General features: G+C 43.1%; 4 protein-coding genes across 9 annotated transcripts in view; 3 read left to right on the top strand and 1 right to left on the bottom strand.

Annotated features, from left to right (window-relative positions):
- The window catches only part of POLE2 (DNA polymerase epsilon 2, accessory subunit), a 29,508-nt gene extending 23,932 nt beyond the window's left edge, over nucleotides 1–5,576 (top strand). Inside the window, exons 17-19 of one of the 2 annotated variants that reach the window (XR_009051480.1) lie at nucleotides 503–679; nucleotides 2,383–2,781; nucleotides 5,454–5,576. Coding sequence is in view for 1 of the 2 variants with exons in the window: in XM_057723757.1 (XP_057579740.1) it covers nucleotides 503–679; nucleotides 2,383–2,450; nucleotides 5,454–5,472 (264 nt within the window). In the remaining variant the exon portion in view is untranslated. The remainder of the gene's footprint in view (nucleotides 1–502; nucleotides 680–2,382; nucleotides 2,782–5,453) is intronic. The other variant, XM_057723757.1, reaches the window with a different exon arrangement.
- Nucleotides 5,577–8,175: 2,599 nt separating this feature from the next.
- DNAAF2 (dynein axonemal assembly factor 2) lies at nucleotides 8,176–14,767 on the top strand. Its single transcript, XM_057723756.1, has 3 exons — nucleotides 8,176–9,909; nucleotides 13,007–13,150; nucleotides 13,932–14,767. The coding sequence occupies exons 1-3, from the start codon at nucleotides 8,191–8,193 to the stop codon at nucleotides 14,430–14,432; spliced, it is 2,364 nt and encodes a 787-aa protein (XP_057579739.1). The 5' UTR covers nucleotides 8,176–8,190; the 3' UTR covers nucleotides 14,433–14,767.
- Nucleotides 14,768–16,191: 1,424 nt separating this feature from the next.
- Nucleotides 16,192–18,942, bottom strand: MGAT2 (alpha-1,6-mannosyl-glycoprotein 2-beta-N-acetylglucosaminyltransferase). Its single transcript, XM_057723758.1, has one exon. The coding sequence runs from the start codon at nucleotides 18,253–18,255 to the stop codon at nucleotides 16,906–16,908; it is 1,350 nt and encodes a 449-aa protein (XP_057579741.1). The 5' UTR covers nucleotides 18,256–18,942; the 3' UTR covers nucleotides 16,192–16,905.
- RPL36AL (ribosomal protein L36a like) lies at nucleotides 18,772–20,049 on the top strand. Of its 5 annotated transcripts, none has more exons than XM_057723759.1 (2): nucleotides 18,772–18,896; nucleotides 19,603–20,049. In XM_057723759.1, the coding sequence occupies exon 2, from the start codon at nucleotides 19,637–19,639 to the stop codon at nucleotides 19,955–19,957; it is 321 nt and encodes a 106-aa protein (XP_057579742.1). In that variant the 5' UTR covers nucleotides 18,772–18,896; nucleotides 19,603–19,636; the 3' UTR covers nucleotides 19,958–20,049. The 5 variants fall into 5 exon arrangements, with proteins under 5 accessions (XP_057579742.1, XP_057579743.1, XP_057579744.1 ...); XM_057723760.1 differs by having other exon boundaries at nucleotides 18,844–18,896; nucleotides 19,606–20,049; XM_057723761.1 differs by having other exon boundaries at nucleotides 18,876–19,006.
- Nucleotides 20,050–20,789: the final 740 nt, after the last annotated feature.

The following is a 20,789-nucleotide window of genomic DNA, read 5'->3' as shown; positions in this document are numbered from 1 at the left end:
CCTATGATTTGCCCAAATCAGGAGGATGTGTAGTGTTTATCTTGTAGCTTCAGGATTCCCAGTTGTCAATCCCTGATTACGTGTACCCTCATTTGCAAGTATGGAAGTAGCTCATACGGAGCATTTTTCGTATTTTATAACATTTAAAGTGTATGTAGGCCAAGTATGTACTCTTGGCATTACTTAAGCGGTGGAATTATTTTTAGATGAACAGAATTAGTAAATGAGTTTATAATACAGCTAAAACTACAATTGCTCCAAAATGGCTATTTGGGGAAGTAGCTTTTATGGTGTTAAATGAAAATTCGTAAATTTCTCCTAAAATACAGGATAGTTAATTTCATTTTATATCATTTTTCCCAAAGCTCTGTGATTCAGTTTTCCCAATCATTTCTCAAATTTCCCAAGTCTCTTTGGTAATTAGTATTTAATTTGAAATTCTCTGTTGCTCTTTTAGCTTTTACAAATGCACTGAAGTTTGTTTCGTGTCATTCTTTTGTAGTTTGTGAAGACTGTCTTATCCCAAGGACACCTGACTCCTCTCCCTCTTTATGTCTGCCCGGTGTATTGGGCATATGACTATGCTCTGAGAGTGTACCCTGTGCCTGACCTACTTGTCATTGCAGACAAATACGATCCTTTTACTTTGACCAATACTGAATGCCTCTGCATAAACCCTGTAAGAATGTAGTTAACATTATGTAGTCATAATTTGTCAAGATTAGAGTGTTACTTCTTTAAATTTAAAATATATGTTTATTCAGTTACTGTGCGATAAAAATATACTATAAATGAAACACTGAATTAATTTGGTATAAACAGAAAGTTTGTAAACTTGCAAAAGAGCATGTGATTATAAAGTATTCTATTTCTAAAAAAAAAAAAGTACACCAAAGCTTATAAATCTAGATGAGTATTTTCCCCTTCAAAGTAACTGGCCTTGGGACTCCCTTCTGGAAATTACTTTCAGAGCACATATCTCGTTCTCTTTAAACATATTAATGGTTTTAGTTTTTTTTTTTGTAATTGCCCAAGTCCCAAAAATCTAAGCCTGATAAATGTGGAAATTCTTACTGGGACACAGTTTAATATTTTATTTTTATGCATAACCTTGAATTTGCTTCAGAGTCATCAAGGTGCTTCTGAATTTCTATAAATGTATGATTGACTTTTTGAATTTGGGGACTAAATGCTGCATAAACGTTGCTGTTTATGTCAACTATCTTTACTTGTGATTTTTAATCTGTATGTTCCCTTGATTCTTGTGAATTTTAAACTTTAGTACTTGTTAATTGCATCTAGGTCACTTCTAGAAACATCAGCCCTACAGCTTTTCTCACATACACATTTATTTTGTCCAGCTTCCTCAACCACAGAACTATTGACATTTTGGACCAAATAATTCTTTGTTTGGGGGCGCTGTCCTGGGCTCTACAGGGTGTTTGGCAGCATCCCTGGCCTCCATCCACTAGATGCCAGTAGCAGCCCCCAGCTGTAACCATTGAAAATGTTCTTAGGTATTTGACAAAATTGTCCCTGCTTGGGAACTGCTGCTCTAAGGATGCGCCCAGTCAACTGATCTAGTTTCATTGTTTGAAATTTGTGGCCTGATTTTTGTAGAATCTTTATTCACATTTTGATATGCTTGTCACAATGAGGCTATTTCCTTATTTAAATTGAACTCTGGGTATTCTCACAGTTAATGCTCTGAGACCATTTTATTTCTGAATTTTTCCACTTTTTCATACGGTCAATGAGTAAACAACCACTTCCTACACCATCCTCATCTCTTTTTAACCTTATTTATACCTTTTGGGCAAGCCCAAGGCTTGGTTTTGACATTGCTTCTTTGTTTCTTGATACCTACTCCCACGAATGCCTGCCTGCACTGGGCCAGGCATTGAGCTACTGCCAGGGATGCAAAGACTGAGAAGACAGAGTGCTCAGTAACTTCAAAGTTTAGAAATGGACAGACAATTGTATGTGTGCCTACTGCTCACAGTGCTTTGGGGGAACAATGGCAGGGCATCAAACTCAGATTTTCACTGGGGAGGGGGCAGGAAAGACTTCTCCAGCATGAGGGTTGAATGTCTTATATGCTTATCTAGCATCACCCAGTACTGTTTATTTCTTATACTAAGTAGAACCACTCCTAAGCATTTCCAGTCACATTTGTTAGCATGACTGTTCTAGTCAACTTGACTTTTTGCTTCAAGTGGAGATATTTTATAGTAATATTTTTTCTCTATAAAGAGCATGCAAGAACTTGTCTGTTTATAGTCACATCTTATAACTAAGTTATGAGCAAGGAGTTTGATTTTAAAAATAGGGATTCTTTTTTAAAAGTTGAGTATTCACTTGTGGGCATTTTTCTCTCCAAAGGGCTCTTTTCCAAGAAGTGGATTTTCATTCAAAGTTTTTTATCCTTCCAATAAGATAGTAGAAGATAGGTAAGTGTGCCCTCAGAAACAAGACAACAGCTGTCACCTGGTGTAAATATTGCTAAAATTCCTATGTTCTATACGTGTGCTGAGGTTTTTAAAAATGTCTACAGTAGCTCATTGGAAATGTTCTAGGCTGAACTTACTGTGTTCATGCTGTGTGACACAGAACTGTATGTACTTGATGGTACATTTGTATGAAATAGACCAAGAACTGTTTTCTGAGGGAAACCTCAGCCTGGCTGTGGAGGTGGGCTGGTTCTTTTGCAGGCCGACTCCTGATGATGTTCTTATTCCGAGAGGTCAGCCTTGCTCCACACGGTTGATTCTCAAAACCTAGGTAATCTGCCTTAAATTGGCAGCAAAGAATTGTGGGCGAGCTGAGTTGCATGTGGTGATGTTGGGGGTAGGTCTTGGGGAAAAAAGAATAATCACCTGGTGGGTAGTGGTTTTCAGAGGGTGTCCTATAGACCACGTGCATCAGAATCCTCTGGGGTCCTTGTTAAAAATGTTAAGTTCCAGGATCCCACCCCAAACGTATCAAATGTCTCTCTCTAGTTGTAGGGCCCAGAAATCTGCATTTTTAACAGTCTCCCTTAGATTCAGGCATCCTAACGGGATTTCTTGGTTAACTGTATTTTGTTTCCCACCTCCAGTTAAGAACAGTAACAAAATACCTCCAGGTTCTCATTAGAGAATATAGTCTCAAACACCCAACCCAACTGTCTTTTTTACTTTTTGTAATTAACGTCTTTATTTAAATAAAAACACAAGTACATGATAAAAATTTCAAACAATGCCTTAAAGTATAAAATTGAAAAGGAAAAAGTAGCTGTGCTTTCTAACCCTGAAACCATGATTAATAGCTTCTTATATATTTTTTTTGAAAAAAAATTTCTGCATTATTTTTGCTGCTCAGTATTCATGGAGGATTAAAGTCCATTCGCTTTGGGATATTCTAAATTTTATTCTTGGATTCACTCATTTGACGTGTATTTGATTCTTACTGTATTCCAGGCACTGCTTAGTTTTTGGAATATAACCAGACAGAGAAAAAGTTCTTATAAAAGTCACTGATATTCTAGCCTCTATTCCATAAGCTGAACATGTGTTTGACTTTACCTAGCTCACAATGAATCCTTAAAAAAATTTTTTTTGACTTGGAATGCCTTTAGGTAAGGGCAAACACTCTTACCCAGTCTCAACCACTCTCTGTTGTTGACAGTGATTTTATGACCCCAGGATTAAGTCACCTCTGGAGTATATTTTGCCCACCTTTTAAAAGTCCACTTTTTCTTGGCCATGCCATGTGGCTTGTGGTATCTTAGTTCCCCAAGCAGGGATTAAACCCAGGCCCTCAGCAGTGAAAGCGCAGAGTCCTAACCACTGGACTGCCAGGGAATTCTCTCTTTTGTTCACCTTTAGATTGACTTTTATTGAACTGAGATTTGTTATAAATTTACAGACATATAAAACTTACTCTGCTATAAAAACCAGTAGTGGGCGCTTTCAACAGATTTTGGGATAAGAGAAGTCTGTGTCTGCCCCAAGCAACTGTTTATTTTCATCTTGGGGAGACAGTAAATCTCCTAGTAAACTCCCTTTGCGTTAGCTGCCAAGAAGCACAGCGGAACGTGCAGCCCGCCTCTGCAGCAGCAGAGGAATCGCTAGCATAAATGTTGGCTGCAGCTCTGGCTTCCTCTTTAATAACCTGTATTTTTCTCTCCTGAATTTCCTTATTTCCTTACTTTTATCTTTTTTATTACATCTATTTTGGCAAACCATTGAATATTCTTTTTTAAATGAGTTAGGAGATAAGCAAATAAACCACAATAGAAAATTAACTGATTTGTTATGATAGCACGAGACACTTCAGTTACATTTCTTGTAATGTTCTCTGATTGCCAGGCAGAATTGTTCAGTGTTCTAAGCACTGCATACAGACTTCTATGATGGTTCCTAACACACTGTATTAGAAGTCACTTTTGTGCCTGTGCCTCTTAAAAGTTTCTAGCACAGTCCCTGACTTGTAGTTGACACTCACTGCTGAGTTGAGGTAGTTGGTCCCTTTATCGTATGTGGCGTCACATGCTGAAAACCCTGGACATAATTTCCAAACTATAACTTAGCAGTGATAATATGAGGAATTTTTTTCAGTGATGGATCAAACAAGTTGATGTATGTTTTTTTCTGAAAGATTTTCATGATATAGTGAAATAATTTGGTTTTACTGCTAGTTTCTCCTAAAAATTTTTTTTCTTAGAATATTTGTGAAATCATATTATAGTGTTAACCACAGAAGTGTAGCCAAAGTAGATAAACTTAATCCTGTTTCAACATGTGCTCTCAAATGCAGTTGTTTTATTTAAAAACACAATGTTGGTGATGTAGGGGAGAAACACCCATTTTCACACAGAGATGGTCAGAATAAAAAATGGTAAAAACTTTTGTGGAGGGCAATTTGACAAGATTTCTTAAGACCTCAACTGCATATACCAGCAATTCCACTTCCAGGAATTTATCATAGATGTATACTTGGGTTGATGCATAAAAGTGGGTACAGCTGTTTTTACTATAGTTTTTTTTTTATAATAGCAAAAGTTTATATGTATGTCTGTTTAAAAGTTATACTTATTCAGAACTTTTCTAATTTTTATTAAATTTCAAAGCCATAAAGGAAGGGATTAGTTAAAAATTATAAACATAATGTATTCATTATTAATTGAAAAAAAGGGGTAGTGTTCATTATTCTACCACTTGTGTGTGTGTTTTTAAAGAGTTTACCCCACACACATGCTCATATATGATTAGACAGTCTTTATAAGGATATACTGTTGCTTCTGGAGAGCAGAAACAGTATGAGACAGACTTAGTTTTCACTGCATCCCCTTTTGAATTTGGAACAATGTGCATGTGTTGGCCTATTTTTAAAATTAACTAAAATGAAATATTAAGAAATGTACAACTTAGATTTCCAAAATGTTTAATTTTATGAATATTTTCTATTTTCAGCAAACTCCAAGGGTTTTGAAATTCTTAAAGACCATCTGAAGAAACAATTCATCAATTTTCTGCTTAATTTTATATTTTATGTAATTTTGATATTAAATAACAATAAAATTATGATAAACCTTAGAATGTTCTGCTTAAATTTCTATTTTATGAAATTTCAGTATTATAATAAACACAGTAGGAACTTCCTTGGTGGTCCAGTGGTTAAGACTCCACGCTCCCAATGCAGGAAGCCTGGGTTTGATCCCTGGTCAGGGAACGAGATCCTGTGTGCCACAACTAAGAGCCCACATGCCACAACTAAAGATCTGGCATGCCGCAATGAAGATCCTGCAACTAAGACCTGGCACAGCCAAATTATTCTAATGATAGTGAAAACCTCTGTTTCATTATATTACTATGGTAGTCATTACATAATTACCTTTTGGCACTGAAAATTTTAAAATGCACTGTCCCCATAGCTTTTACACTGAAAAGGAATATTCACTTTGAAGCAGTCTGTTTTGCTACTTTGGGTATAATCACTCAACACCATCCCCTTTTAGTTCATGGGGGGGACTGTGATGATAGCCCAGAAGTGAATCTGAATGACAGGAAGTTCCTAAACGTACAAAGAGTGTTTCAAATGTAGGAATAATCTCAATATTACAGACAGCCTGGAATGGAAGATATTTCTTTCAAAGAAATTAGCTTTTCGGGGAATTGATACTGGTAAGAAAACAAAAATGACATTGAAGGAAAATTCCTCAAGAAGTTTAATCTGAATGTTGTAATAAGTGAATTCTGGCTAAGGATGAAGTGGCAGTTTGAGATGTGGTTTAAAGATAGAAAATTTCAGAATATCAGAAGAGGTCTGAGGTTAGAAGAGCAAGATTGAGCTTTAATTTCAAGAACAGCCTGGAAATTTTGGTTAAAGGTGAAATCAAGGCATAAGTTCAAAAGTTACTAGATTACTTGGAAAAATTTACAATTTGGGCCTTGAAAGTGGTAGTGAAATAGACACTGTGAGGTTGCTGGTCCAGTTAGAAGAACCACAGAGCTAAATATGAAAGGTTTCTTTAAGAACACATTTAATCTGGGGCAGGGAGGGTGGGGGGGACTCGAGGGGGGGGCGTCAAGGAAGGGAGGGAATACGGGGATATGTGTATAAAAACAGCTGATTGAACCTGGTGTACCCCCAAAAAAATTAAAAAAAAAAACAAAACACATTTAATGCCTAAAAAAATAGGGTACAGGGTATGCTTAGGAGTTAGCAAGGTGAAGTAACATGAAGCAGAGCAGTTAACTAAAAGCAGGTAAGTTGCCAGGATCAGGCAATAATCATTAAAGTAAGACAGGAACTAGAATCAGGTGGAGGTGGGCATTGTCTGGAAATGAAAAGGAAGAAGAGGTCTGAAAAATGGGCTAGCAGAGGAACAGCACTGTAAGGGTATCCAGGTATCCAGAGCTAATACTTTGGGGAACAACAAAGAGGTGGTGTGCTCCCCCACTCGGTGTTTAGTCAGTTAAAGCATGGCTGACCTCACCGCAGAAATCTGGGTATGAGGTGCCATCATGTGACATTATGCCTTAGCGGTCAGGTATATCACACAAGACGGGAGGTTGAGATTTCTCTGCTATGAGAAAAGCCAACACTTGGTCTCAGTGTGGGGAAACCACAGGAAGTGCCAGTGCATCTGATGAGGTAGGAGAGGAATCTGGATGGTGTCTTGACATTGAGGTAATGCCAACATTGTGTTAAACGTTGCTGAGAGTTTCAACACCAGGAAAACAGCAAAATGATCACTAGATTTAACAACTACCAACTAATAACTACCCTCGTCAATAAATATTCTTCTACAATATCAATTCGAATGGCAGCATAGAATCCCACTGCATGGCTGTACCAAAATCTGCTCAACCAGTCCCACTATTGAATTCTTAGCTTCTTCCCAAATCTTGAGCATACTCTCAAGCTGGAATTGCTGGATGGAAAAAAGTATGCACATTCTAAAGGCTTTTTATACAGCTACCAAACTACTCTCTAGAAAGGTTTTATTAATATAATTCTACCACCACCCCAAGGAAGTAGACAGTAATTGCTTTTTAAAGAAGCCTTTTCCATTTTGATAGGTGATATGTGATATCTTATATTTGCATTTTTATTATTAAAGAAGTCATGTTTACTGATCACTGGTTATTTATGAATAGCCTGCCCATATCTCTTGCACCAAATGAGAGTTGTAAACAAGGCAAACTGGTGAAATATCTAGGAGACTGAAGTGTTGGTTTAGCGAAGTGAATAAAGCAGATAAACTTGTTAGAATCACTGCTTGTGAATGTATTAGCTGTGTGACTTTGCTTTTCTCAGGTCCCATCTCTGAAATGGGGATCAAGTCCACCTTGAACTGTTGTGAACAATGAATAATGCACATGATGCTGGAAATTATGACAGTTAATAAGATGGTTATTCTGCAGAGGTAACCGCACCGTGGCCCAGGAATCTAAAAAACGCAGTGTTGGTTTGAAGAAACTAAGACTATTTCTGGCGCTTCCATCACCCCTATTCCTACCCCTCCTCCCGGCTGTTGGTGGTGTCACTATGGCAACGAGCACGCGCCGCGCACCGCTTAAGTCTCCGGCGGTTGCGAGGCCTCCGCCACCTCTATCCCGCAGACCAGCGACTCCACCGCGCGTCCCACCCGCTCGATCTCGGATTCATCTCCCCTGGCCCCTGGGCAAGGAGCCGAGGGGCGGCATGGCCAGGGAGGCAGCCTCTTCGCCGCTGGAAGACTTGGACCTGAGCGGAGAGGAGGTCCAGCGGCTCACCTCCGCCTTCCAGGACCCGGAGTTCCGGCGAATGTTCGCCGAGTACGCCGAAGAGATCACAGACCCCGAGAACCGGCGGCGCTACGAGGAGGAGATCATCGCCCTGGAGCGTGAGCGCGGCGTGGAGGTGCGGTTCGTGCACCCGGAGCCGGGCCACGTGTTGCGCACCAGCCTGGACGGCACCCGGCGCTGCTTCGTGAACGTGTGCAGCAACGCGCTGGTGGGCGCGCCCCGCAGCCAGCCCGGCTCCCGGGGCGCTGCGCCCGGCCGCCGCTGGTCCCTGCCCTACAGCCTGGCGCCCGGCCGCGAGTACGCGGGGGGCCGCGGCACCCGCTACACCGTCTACGACGTGGTCTTCCACCCGGACGCGCTGGCGCTGGCGCGGCGCCACGAGCGCTTCCGCCAGATGCTGGACGCCACGGCCCTGGAGGCGGTGGAGCAGCAGTTCGGCGTGAAGCTGGACCGCAGGAACGCCAAGACGCTGAAGGCCAAGTACAAGGGGACCCCGGAGGCCGCCGTGCTGCGCACCGCCCTGCCCGGGGGCGCCGCGGCCCGGCCCGAGGCGGAGCCGGACAGCCCCCTGCCCGCCCTGCCCCGGCCTCCCCGGCCGCAGGCGCCCGCCGCCCCGCAGGCCGCCCCGCAGGCCGCCGCGCCGCCCGCGCCCACCGAGCCCCGCTACCGCGTGGTGCAGCGGCACCACGTGGACCTCCAGGACTACCGCCACTCGCGGGACTCGGCCCCCAGCACGGTGCCCCGGGAGCTGCTCGTCACCGTGGAGCTGCCGCTGCTGCGCTCGGCCGAGCGGGCGGCGCTGGAGGTGACGGGCAGGCTGCTGCGCCTCGACTCGAGGGAGCCCGACTACCGGCTGCGGCTCCGGCTCCCGTACCCGGTGGAGGACGGCCGCGGCAGCGCGCGCTTCGACAGGGCCCGGCGGCGGCTGCTGGTCACGCTGCCCGTGGCCGCGAGCGCCACGCGCCCGGAGCGCGCCGCCACCCCGGAAGAGGCCGCCGCCCGGCCCGGAACTGACGGCGCGGCCCGCGCTTCCGCCCGCCGCGGGGAGGCCGCGGGCTCGGGTCCCGGCCCAGCCGCGGAGGCCGCCGGCGAGGGGCGGGCTTTCGGCGGGCGAGAGCCGGCGACCGCGGGCCGCGGGGAGAAGCCGCCCCGCGGGGCCGCGGCCTCGCCTGAGGAGGGCGGTGCCGGCGCGCCGAGGGCGGCATCCGGGGACCCGGACGCGGGCTCGGCGGCGGGAGCAGCGGGCGCGCGCCCAGCCCTCGGCGTGGAGGCGCGCGCGGCCCGGGAGGGCGCCCGCGGGGCGCCGGCTGACGGAGCCCGCGGGCCGCCCTTGTGCCCGCCTTTGCGGTGTCACCAGCGCGAGGACTCCCTGACTCTGCTCGTGCAAGTGCCTCGGATCCAGCCGCGCAGTCTTCGCGGGGAGGTGACCGCTCTCCGGTACACACTGGCCTTCGCCACCCGCGACTCAGTGTGCTATTCCTTCGTGTTGCAGTTCACTCCAGAGAATAGACTGAGTCCCGGGGAACCCGTGGTTAGCGTCTCCTCCGACAACGCGGTGATAGAGCTGGCCAAGTCTCCGGAGTGCCGCGGACAGTGGAGAGAGTGGTATTACGGTGTGAACAGCGGTTCTCTGCAGGTAACACTTCTTTCTAGAGCCTCCGTACCTGGAACGAGTTCTCTTCCCCTTGCTATCGCAGGCATCCTCTCACTTTATCCTGATCAAAGGATTTTCCGTCATCGCTTCTCTCCTGCCGACTTGAAACTGACGCACTTGAAAGATGTCGGTACACGTTTCACGCATGTTGGAAAAGACTTAAGGCATCCTCTCTGGTGGGTGGGTTTCAGATCTGCGAAGTTGAGCTTCATGCAGTTGTTTCCCAGGAGTCAGCTGACTCCGAAGGATGCGATGAATGGATTCTCAGGGATCCGTAGCCCTCTAAAACTGTATTCAGAAAGTTGAGGGTGCTTTCTTCCGGGGAGAAGAGCGGTAACTTGAGTCATATTCTCAAAGGGGTTGTGACACAAATAGGTTTGAGGCATCCTATCATGGCCGTATTGTAAGTTGGTAAACAGCTTTCTCTAACCTTAGGAAGTAAGAGTTTACCTCCAGAGAGCAAAAGTAACTCAGCCTGTGCCCCACAGTTGTTTTGCTCAGACCCAGATGAGAATCTAAATCCCTTGCTCTCTTGGCCATATTGTACTGCTTAACTTTAGTCGCTGATGTTGGTGGGGTTGTCCTCTGGTGGGCGTTATGTTAGATTAAAATTACCTCTTTTTGCATCTGTTTTAATCCGCACTCTACTAGTATTTGGCAGAATGGTGGGCATTTAACTAAGTGTAATATAAGTCTTGGTTGGTACCAACATCAGCTACATCTCTTTCGTGCAAAAACTGAGGCTGAACATTATCAAGTTTACCTAGCATATAATTTTGTAGTTGCTGCTATACTTTTTAGGTTATTGAGGATCTTGAGAGTCAATACTCCAGTACTATTGGCAAATATTGACAAAAGAAAAAACTGCTTAGTTTACTTCGTTTGAAGTTCTACAGACCTTTTTAAACTCATAAGTGAACAATTAATTGGTCCTTTTGATTGAGGTTTGTATTAATATTACATTTTTTAAGCTCTTTTAAAGAGATATTCAGGGGTTAAATTCTCTAATTCACAACACTAGTTGCACTAATTATGTATTAAAAATTAAGTTTGGGGCCTTGGGCTTTAACCTGCCAAAAAGTTTTCCTTCTTCCTGTGTTTTTCTAGAAATTTGCTAGTTAAATTTTTATTTTATGAGGTGAATCTTCTGTGAGAAGTTGTTAATTTGAAACCCCCCCCAAAAAGGTGAAATAAATAGCCATGGCTAGGTATAAAGCATGAATTTGACTATCTGTTTATGTCATCAGAAGGGAGAAATTTAGGAAAGGGCGGTTGTTTTCCTGTAATTGTTTTAATAAATGTGAAAATAACTCACAATGTGGGAAAAAAGCTATATGGACAAGCATTTGAGAGAATACTAAAGAATATATTTTCATCTGATTTTCCAGTATGCGAACATTATTTTAGCAAAGAAACTAGACCAAAATGGGATTAGGACCATTGTGTTTTATATCTTTAAGCCTGAAATAGATTTATAATTACTTCATTAATGGTCACATTTGCTGAGGCTCATGGAACCATAATGTTCAGTTTTTTTCTTTACGTTTTAGTGGACTAGGCTGTAAGTATTAAACTGAATTTTTTTAAAAAATCACAGGAGTATTTTGTGGATAGACATATAACAATTACATTATCATGTGTATTATATGAAAATAATTATAAAGAGACTAATCTGTGGCTGTCAAGGCCAGAATTTGTTACTTTACACATAAACAAGTACAAAATCTGTTTCTATAAGCCTTAAATATTCATTGGAAATTTTACTAGAGCTTTAGGACAACTGAATTCAGTATCTTTTATAGTAAAATCAGTCATTAGACTGAGAAGGCAAGTTTATGCAAATTCTTTGTATTTTCATCATAACCATTTCCATTATAAATATTATTCTTCCCTGAGTTAACTATTTGGTGTATTTTTTTTTTTTTTGCAGTTAATGTGTAAGTCTTTTGCAGAGACATGAACCTTAGAAATGCTTTTGATTTGGGGTGGGGGGTTGTTTCTACAATACAGTGTTATTCTAGATCTTCAAATAATAACAAGGCAAAGTCCTCCAAAAGTAAAGTTTTTCTTTCACCAAAGTTCACATTTGTTTGGTAGGTAGGTGTTCACAGGTTTAAATAATGTTTAATAGGAGGGAACTTGAAACTTCTTTCTGATCCCCCCGCATCCCCCAAATTGAACCAAATAATGAATTGTGTTTATTTGTAATTAATTTGTTTATATCAGAGTACAGAGGAAGATACTTTTATTTGGGGCAACTGTGAACTGACTTTAAGAATTTTAAATATGGTTATTCCTTCAAAGCCCTAACTATATACCTGTATTCACTTGATGTATTTGAATATGAACAGATTGCTTTCTGTTTGGGATTCCAGTGAAAGTGATTTTTGCATATCCTATAGTTTGGAAATGTACCTCATTCCTTTTTTTTTTTTTTAATTTAAATATAGTTTATTTACAGTGTTGCTTTTCCTTATTTTTTTTAAATTATTGAAGTATAGTTCATTTACAGTGTTTCCTCACTCTTATATAGCTATATGCTAGTGTTGCAATGGATTATCTTAGTGCTTAAAATAGAATATACTTCTGTTAGATAAAATATTATACTTGGCCAAGAACTAAAAGGCAAACTGGTCCACAAAATTTGAATAGATCCTGTCTTGTGTATCTTTAGATGACTCGTTAGGAGGTATTCTAAAATTGAATTACATTTTATAGCTTGGACTGCATTTATAATTCTACAGATGATGTTATTCTTACAAAATAGAGGGAAAAAAGGAAAGATATGATAAGATTATCTGAAGGGAATACATACCTCAGATTTAACAGAGACCTAGAAAAGAAATGCAGGCTTTTTTCTTTTAGGGCCTTTTCCTGTATATGTATGTACTCTTGCTGTCCTTACTGCTCTGTACAATACTCACTTTTCTTCTGTCAAAACAACATAGGAATAACATTAAAAAAAACACTTTCAAAGTGCAGTCCTGAACTGTGTGAGAACTTTTATGAGCTGTTTTTTGATACAACTCTGTCAAGTATGACCAGTAAGGTGGAATATTTTTTTCTTTTTCTACTTTAGGAAAGGTTATTTGTCAATGAAGAAAATGTTAATGAGTTTCTTGAAGAGGTCCTGAGCCCTCCATTCAAACAAACAATGCCCCTAACCCCACCATTGATCGAAGTTCTTCAGGTGACTGATAGGAAGATTGAAATCCATGCAAAGGTAAGGATTTTGGTAGGCTGTATAAGAGTAGCGATTTGCGACAAGAGTGAAGCCTAACAAATAACTTAATTCTTGATTTCTTGATATCATAACTTTAAATGGACATGATGGCTGGGAAGAGTGATGTTACGAGGAGTAAAGACTTTTTATGTGTATTTTACTGTTAAACATCTGCAGTTCATTTTCACTTATGTTATCTCATTTAATCCCAAAATAACTGTCCAGTGAGGAATAGAGAAAAACTAACATTTGGGAATTATTAGTCCAGGGACAAACAGCTTTTTTTGATTCTCAAACCATGAGAACTATGTCATACTTTTGTTTGTTCATTCTTTCTAGTTGAACTTAAGTTTGGTTGTTTTTATAGTCCTCAGTATCGGACACAAATGAGTAACTAGCGCAGTTGTCTTGTATGTGAATTTGGGGGAAAGAGACTGTTGAAGAATCACAGAAATACAAGAAAATTCAAGGAATTCAAGAATGCCCTTATAATGACTACTAATGGGTTTTTTAGGCCATGTTAAAAGGTTTGTAGGCCAGGATTATTTTATCCTGAAGGAGATGAAGGGTTGAATAAAGGATTTAATTAGAGAATCAATGCCAGGTTTGCATTATTAAAATATGACTGGCAGCATTTGGAGAATGACTTTGAGGGGGAAGCCAGGAAGCCTATCTGTAAGTCTACTGGGTTATTCTTTCACAACTTAAAGTTTATAGAGGGTACAATTTACTTTTCTATTTGTTTCAAAGAATTATTAATTTGTTATTTCTGTTGACATAGTTGCAGGAATGTAGTAACTCTGAGCAGCTTCATGAGAAAGAAGAAAGAGTCAATGAAGGAAATCATCTAACTGAAAAAGAAAGTCTAGAACATGCTGCTACCTCAACAACTGATTCATCTGTAGCAGTCAAAGTACTAGAAGCAGACAGTTGTAGTTCAGTTGCAGGCTTGCAACAAGGGGCCCTTGATGTTTCTCAAAAACCGTTTGCAAAGTCTCAGCAACCTGAGTCAAAAATGGAACCTGAATTTATAAAAGACAAAAGTGCTGTTCACTCAAATGAAGAAAAAGATAATTTAAAAGAACCGGTAATAACTGAAGAGAAAGAATTAGATGGAGATCACCCATCTTCGTTACTGAACAAAACTGCGGTTCCCAATACACCTGGTTTTGACAACATAAAGGAAACCAATATGCAGGATGGTAGTGTGCAGGTTATTAAAGATCATGTGACTCATTGCTCATTCAGTTTTCAGAATTCTTTGCTTTATGACCTGGATTAATTCTGTATCATCTTAGAATTTAAAGGCTGAATAAAAACTTTTGGACTTAAAATAGATTCCCTTTCTGTTTACAAATCCTAAAACCAAAGGTATTCAAGAAAGTATAAAATTAAAATTTGCAGTTTTTATTCTCATGGGAAACTGAAGCTGTTTATTTTTTTGCATGTAGAGTTTATACGAAGCTTCCTTAATTATAGAAATAAGTTTTATGATTCCTCTGGTGTATATTTTTTCTAATGGAGAGTTAGTTTTAATATAACCTGTTTATATTTACTTCTGTGTTGTTTTTGGCTTTGTTTGCCATTACTTTAATAAAGTTTCAAAGTGAGTATTAAGTTGTGTCTGTGACAGAGTAATTCTAAGAATGCAATTAACTAGAAGCACACTAGAGTGTGTGTTGCGGGGAGGAGAGTCTCAAAACTATGGGTTTATAAATAGGATGCACTTATGCTTGTCAGAGATTCTGAGAGGAAAGGACTGTCTTACCAATATTAAATGATCCAAACAATACAAATACACTGAAAAACTCTGTATTTTACTCTTCTTATATGTAAGTTACCATATATATGTATGTTTGCATATATATATAAAATTGTTAATAACTGAAAATTCAAAATTTTAAAAGAATTTTTTTGAGATTACTAAAACATCCCTTGGTTTTATAGAATTAATTTACAAATTTTAGAACAGGATGATTAAAAAATCTGAGAATTTGCTCCAGTAGGAAAATTGTTTTCATTATATAATTACATGAAAACAACAACAAAAGCTAGTGTTTTCTAATCAATGTCTTTTATAACATAAAAGGGCAGCAGATAATGTATCTTAACAGTAGCTAAGGTATGAATTTTGTGGAAAAGTATTTTTATTTGAGGCTAGGAGAAAATCTCAATAGATTTTTTTTCTCACGAAAAATCTTAGGACAACATGAAAGACAGTATAGAAAGGAAAATATTTGTTGATCTAATCTGTAACCCCAAGGCCATGAACTGATCTTTTTCTGTTCCATAAACCTCTGGCCTTACCTTAGTCCTGGAAACTACCTGATTTCTTTAGTCCTTTTAACTGGGGTGGTCAGGTTGGAGCACCAAAATCTAGTACAAAGCCTAGCAGTTCACCCTGATCTACATTTATAACCTCAATAAAAGCTGCAACCAGACTGGGCTAAGGACAGGATAAAGGTAGCTTATAAAGCAAGAGAACTATTTGCCCCATTGTAGATGACCATATACATTTTTCAGTCGTAACAGTAATCTTAATTTGATGCAATAATTTTGAGACTGTCCATTAGGTACACCATTTTCTTAGATTGAAATGCCTATCTGCAACATCTACACAGAAATCAGGCTATATTTTTGGTTGAATGCAATTATTTACTATTAAGGGAAACTTGTTAAATACGGATTAAATTTTAAGCCTGTTTCCTATTATTTACTGTCGGTCCTTTTAACAAGTATGATTTCTGTTAAAATAAAGCTGGCACTAGAGCATGTCTCACTTTGGCAGGACTGAACTTTGTGTCATTTCTGGCTGTATTTCACTTACACAGCAGCTTTTCATTGTTATTTTCTATGCCTGACTAATGTGAAAGCCAGTTTCTTCCAAAGGGAATGCATTGTTAAGAGCTGTTTTTTTTTTTTTTTCAAACTCAGTTATACAATGTACAGATAAGATGTAATGGTAACTTTAAACCTTCTAGAATGTCTTTACTGGATTTTGGTGTAAAAATTATTATGCAAAATGATTAGGAACGTTTTTATGCAAAAATGAGGATTTTATTTTGGCAGCACTAAAAGAAGAAAAAGAAACGAAACCACTGTATTTCTACATTGAGGTGAAAACTGTCTTTAAACTCTTATCAATCAAATACATTCCAAAAGAAAGCGAGTTCTATGAAGGTTCCAAAGCACAGGCAAATCTTAACACAATAATACAGGAATCTTTTAATACTGAAAATGACGCTGCTCTGACAGGATGTTTAGCAAACATAACTTTCAAATTATAAAACCAGTGAAGCAATCCCTTTCTAGTAACTGTGTCAAGAGTGAAGCCAGCCTTGTTCCATTAATACTCTTAACAATTTCATGTAATACTTTTTACTGATACGACAATTTTAAATAAAATTTTGCTGTACTTAAGTCTTGAAAGTGGAAAAGTGTACAAAGTTTCAGATAAAAAGATTAATAGATGCAATTTAAATAACATCTCCCCTCTTCTCTCATCAATTAACAATAATGATTACCTTTAGCAGATACACATTGAGCTTTAAAACCTAATTCTCAAAATGAAAACTTGTGTTTTAAATCAGTCAGACGTGAAAAGATACTATAGTTGGACACCTTTTACAATAATTTTGTTGTTGTATTAAAGCAGAAACCAGTTCCTAAACCCTTTTATTCAATTGTATATTGTTTGGACAAATATCAAAAATAGAAGACTGTCACTACTTTTGCCTTTGTAATTGTGATTTTTTTCACTGCAGTCTTCTATAACTTTTACAGAGTTCATGGTCCCTAATATCTCCCCACCCTCCATTTTTCCTAGGTGGGGAAAGGGCTGCCATAAACTTCTCGCTGATAGTTAGAGTTTCTGGAAACAGGTACTGTTTGTTATTATTTAAGAGCGACTCAATTTGGGCACTCTGGGTGGATGGTCTACAGGTTTTTTGGTGGTGCATACCACAGTCTCCAGCATGAAAAATCCTAGGAACTTGAGGAACCAGCACTTTCCAGAATTTTGGAAGACAAGATAGAGTCAAATGTTGAAGGGTCCAGTCCCAGTTATAATCATCGTAAGTACAGAAAGTGTCTGTGCACTCAATCAGCTTCTGATAGGCATCCCGGGTCAAGGCCAGACCCATATTGTGCTCTGTGGATTTCCACGTTTTCACATCTACCTTGTCAGCAACGCCGTGGAAACTGCGAATGGCAGTATAGGTCCCCAAGGAGAGAACATCACACTCAGGACACTCTTGCTGCTTTAACTGCCACATCTTTTTGAAGACATGGTAAAAGTCTGGGGCTAAGTAGTGATCCTCCTCTAGGAAAAGTATGAGGCCAGCATAGTCTCGAAGGACTTTGACCCTCTCCCATACAAAATGCAGCTTCCACCACCAGTGGTGTTTGGTTTGGGAGAACTTGGCCTCTCTATAATGGCCGAAGGAGTCGGGATATTCGGCATTAATGCATCCCATCTGCAAAGCTGCTTTCTTCTCCACGTCTCTGGGGCAATCTCTGGGGTCAGTGCCCGGAAACTCGTGGGGGTACAACTGAATGCTGAAAGGAAAGAACACCTGCAGAACGGGACAGAAATCCACCCCGGCAATCAGCTGATTGATCTCGGTCGACCAGAAGTCATGGCTAAAGATGACGAGGACGCTGTCGATTCCCTGGGCTTTTCGAAGGGAGTCCAGCAGCAGTTTGAGGTATTCGGGCCGGTTGTGCACCTGGACCACCAGCACCAGCTCTCGGGGGGCCCAGGCGCCGGCCTCGCCCACGTTCCTCAGCGTCTGGTCAAAGTTCAGCTGGTACACCAGGGCCCGGTACCGCAGCGTCAGGTTGTCCACCTCGGGCTGCGGGGCCGCCGCGACCAGCGGAGCCGCCGACTCGTTGGAGCCCCGGCGGACGCCCACGGACGCGGCGGGAGGGTCCCCGGGCCGGGCGCCGGCACCCTGCGCGGGCTCGGCGTCCGGCGGCGGCGGCGGCGGCGGGGCGAGGGCCTCGCTCTTCCTCTGTCGCCCATTGCTGCTCCAGAGGACGAAGCCGCAGGCGGCCACCACGAGCGTCAGGACCAGCACCTTCCGCTTGTAGATGCGGAACCTCATGGTCCCCGCGGCCGGGAGCGCAGGCAGACGGGCGGGCGCGGGAGGGAGCTGGCGGCTCCGGCGCGGAAGGCACGGGCGGGCGGCGGCCGTGGCCTGCAGCAGTCGGAACTGGCCCCCGCGGCTGCCCTCGCTACCTCATCCCGGGCCCCGGGGGTCCTGGGGCCCGAAGGCTCTCAGCCGCCCCGCGCCGCCCGGGCGCCGCACATCCTCGCCTGGCGGCCACTAGGAGCCGGGGCCCGGCGTCGCCTCGGTCCTCTCCATGCAGCGCGGGTCCGGGAGGAAGCCCGCCGCGGCCCCACCGCGCCCCGGCTCCGTTACCTACGCCTCCCGCGGCCCTGCGTCCCCCGCGCTCTCATCTCTACGGGGCCCCGGACGTCCCGGACCGAGGAACACACGCCCGCCCCGCGCCGGCGGCCACCGTCCTGACAAGCGGCAACTGCCCCGCCGCGCGCCGCGGCCCCCGGGCCCACACCCCTCGGGCCCGCCCCCCGCGCCGGCGGTTGGTGCGCCCCGGGCCCGAGCGGAGCCGCCTATTGGGCCGCCGCGCTGTCGCTCAGGCTCCGCGCCGGCTTCCGGCGCTCCCCTCCCTTTCCTGGCGGCGCGAGCCGAGCGAGGCCGGGACGTGGACGTCGGCTTTCCAGGTGAGCCGCTCGCCCGAGGTGCCAGCTGGGGCCGCCTGGACTCCGGGGCCGGGGCCGGGGCCGGGCGGGCCCCGGTGGCGGAGGAAGGGCGAGGCCCGCCGCCTTGCTTGGTGGGTTTCAAAGCCTGGCTTCTCCCTCCCGGAAAGGGCCTCCCGCGTGGCGGCTGCTGGGCCCCGATGCGCCGGTGAAGGACACGTCAGCCTCCGGGCTGCTGACGGCTCACGGGGCTCGGGAGGCGAAAGTGAAACCAGGCTGACGCGGCTTTCGGAGGGGGGCCGGGGCGGGCGCGCCCGGGAGCTAGGCGTGCAGGGAGAGGGTGCGCGGAGACGCGGGGGGGAGCCCCCGCCTCGGCCCTCCTCGCCCGCGGGAGGAGGTCGGGGGTCGCGCCGCGACGCCGTAGTGGTCGGGCAACCGCGGCAGATTAGACCCCGGGGGAGCCCCCCTGGTGCGGGGAACCGCCCGTCCTGGGCGTCCCCATGCTGCTACCCTTCCCTTGCCGTTTTTCAGTGAGTCTCATTCTGTACACGCTCCAGCAAAGTAAGCATTCCGAGAAGTTGTGCCCTTACGTTGCATGTGCTCATACGGAAAATGAGTCCTTGGTGGGTTTATGCGGTACTTGATGTAATGTTATTTTCCTGTAAATATTTATAAAACACCTTTAACTTTCAAAATGTTTGTTTGCTGCCGTATTTTAAATATTTCACAGCAGTTTTCACCGTGAAGACACCTCTGCTGCAAAGATGGTCAATGTACCTAAAACCCGAAGGACTTTCTGTAAGAAGTGTGGAAAGCATCAGCCTCACAAAGTGACCCAGTATAAGAAGGGCAAAGATTCCCTGTATGCCCAGGGAAAGAGGCGCTACGATCGGAAGCAGAGTGGCTATGGTGGGCAAACAAAGCCGATTTTCCGGAAGAAGGCTAAAACCACAAAGAAGATCGTACTGAGGCTTGAATGTGTTGAGCCCAACTGCAGGTCCAAGAGGATGCTGGCCATTAAGAGATGCAAGCATTTTGAACTAGGAGGAGATAAGAAGAGAAAGGGCCAAGTGATCCAGTTCTAAGCGTTGGGAGTCTTGTTCTATCTTTGAGAGGAAAATGTGAAAGTTACAGAAAAATTATCTGTATGAGAATAAATAGTGATACTCTTATCAAATCTTCTGTATTTTTTTTTTTTTTTAGTTTTTTAGATTATCGGCTGTGTTGGGTCTTCTTGCTGCACACGGGCTTTCTTTAGTTGCAGTGAGCGGAGGCTACTCTTCGTTGTGTGTGGGCTTCTCATTGTGGTGGCTTCTCGTTGCAGAGCACAGGCTCTAGGTGCACTGGCTTCAGTAGTTGTGGCATGTAGGCTCAGTAGTTGTGGCATGTAGGCTCAGTAGTTGTGGCACACGGGCTTAGTTGCTCTGCAGCACATGGGATCTTCCCTGCCCAGGAAGCAAACCCACATCACTGCTTTGGCAGGTGGATTCTTAACCACTGCACCAGCAAGGGAGCCCCTGTGTTTTTAGAATATAAGCAAAATTGCACACCTAATTTGGCTCTAAATTAAGAAAGTAACAGTAAATTTATTTGTAAGTGAATTAAGGTTCATCCTCGTCTCAATTCATTATTTAAATTTAGTTCCACAAGAATTGGCATTTTGTATTTGTATAAAAAGAAGATAGGAGCCCCACCTCAGACTTTATAACTATGTTATGGAGATAAATCATAAAGTGGGGAAAAAACTGAAACTTTACTTTTTTCGGGTCAATTTCAAATATATATGTTGGGTGAATTCATAATTATGATTGATGAGCTGCTGGGAAGGTTCTCAAACTTTGAAAAAAAGTAAATGAAGAGTACTCAGCCATTAAAAAGAATGAAATAATGCCATTTGCAGCAACATCGGTGGACCTG

This window comes from Hippopotamus amphibius, chromosome 2 (assembly GCF_030028045.1).
Source record: "Hippopotamus amphibius kiboko isolate mHipAmp2 chromosome 2, mHipAmp2.hap2, whole genome shotgun sequence".
NCBI classification, from domain to species: domain Eukaryota; kingdom Metazoa; phylum Chordata; class Mammalia; order Artiodactyla; family Hippopotamidae; genus Hippopotamus; species Hippopotamus amphibius.
Note: the sequence above shows the minus strand (reverse complement) of the source record. Positions and strands in the feature narration are given on the sequence as shown.

Excerpts from the sequence above, each read along its gene's own strand:
- RPL36AL (XM_057723759.1), top strand. The coding sequence starts at position 19,637 with ATGGTCAATGTACCTAAAACCCGAAGGACTTTCTGTAAGAAGTGTGGA.
- DNAAF2 (XM_057723756.1), top strand. The coding sequence starts at position 8,191 with ATGGCCAGGGAGGCAGCCTCTTCGCCGCTGGAAGACTTGGACCTGAGC. Across the intron at positions 9,910-13,006 it reads TGAACAGCGGTTCTCTGCAG|GAAAGGTTATTTGTCAATGA; the intron begins GTAACACTTCTT and ends TTTCTACTTTAG. Across the intron at positions 13,151-13,931 it reads AGATTGAAATCCATGCAAAG|TTGCAGGAATGTAGTAACTC; the intron begins GTAAGGATTTTG and ends CTGTTGACATAG.
- MGAT2 (XM_057723758.1), bottom strand. The coding sequence starts at position 18,255 with ATGAGGTTCCGCATCTACAAGCGGAAGGTGCTGGTCCTGACGCTCGTG.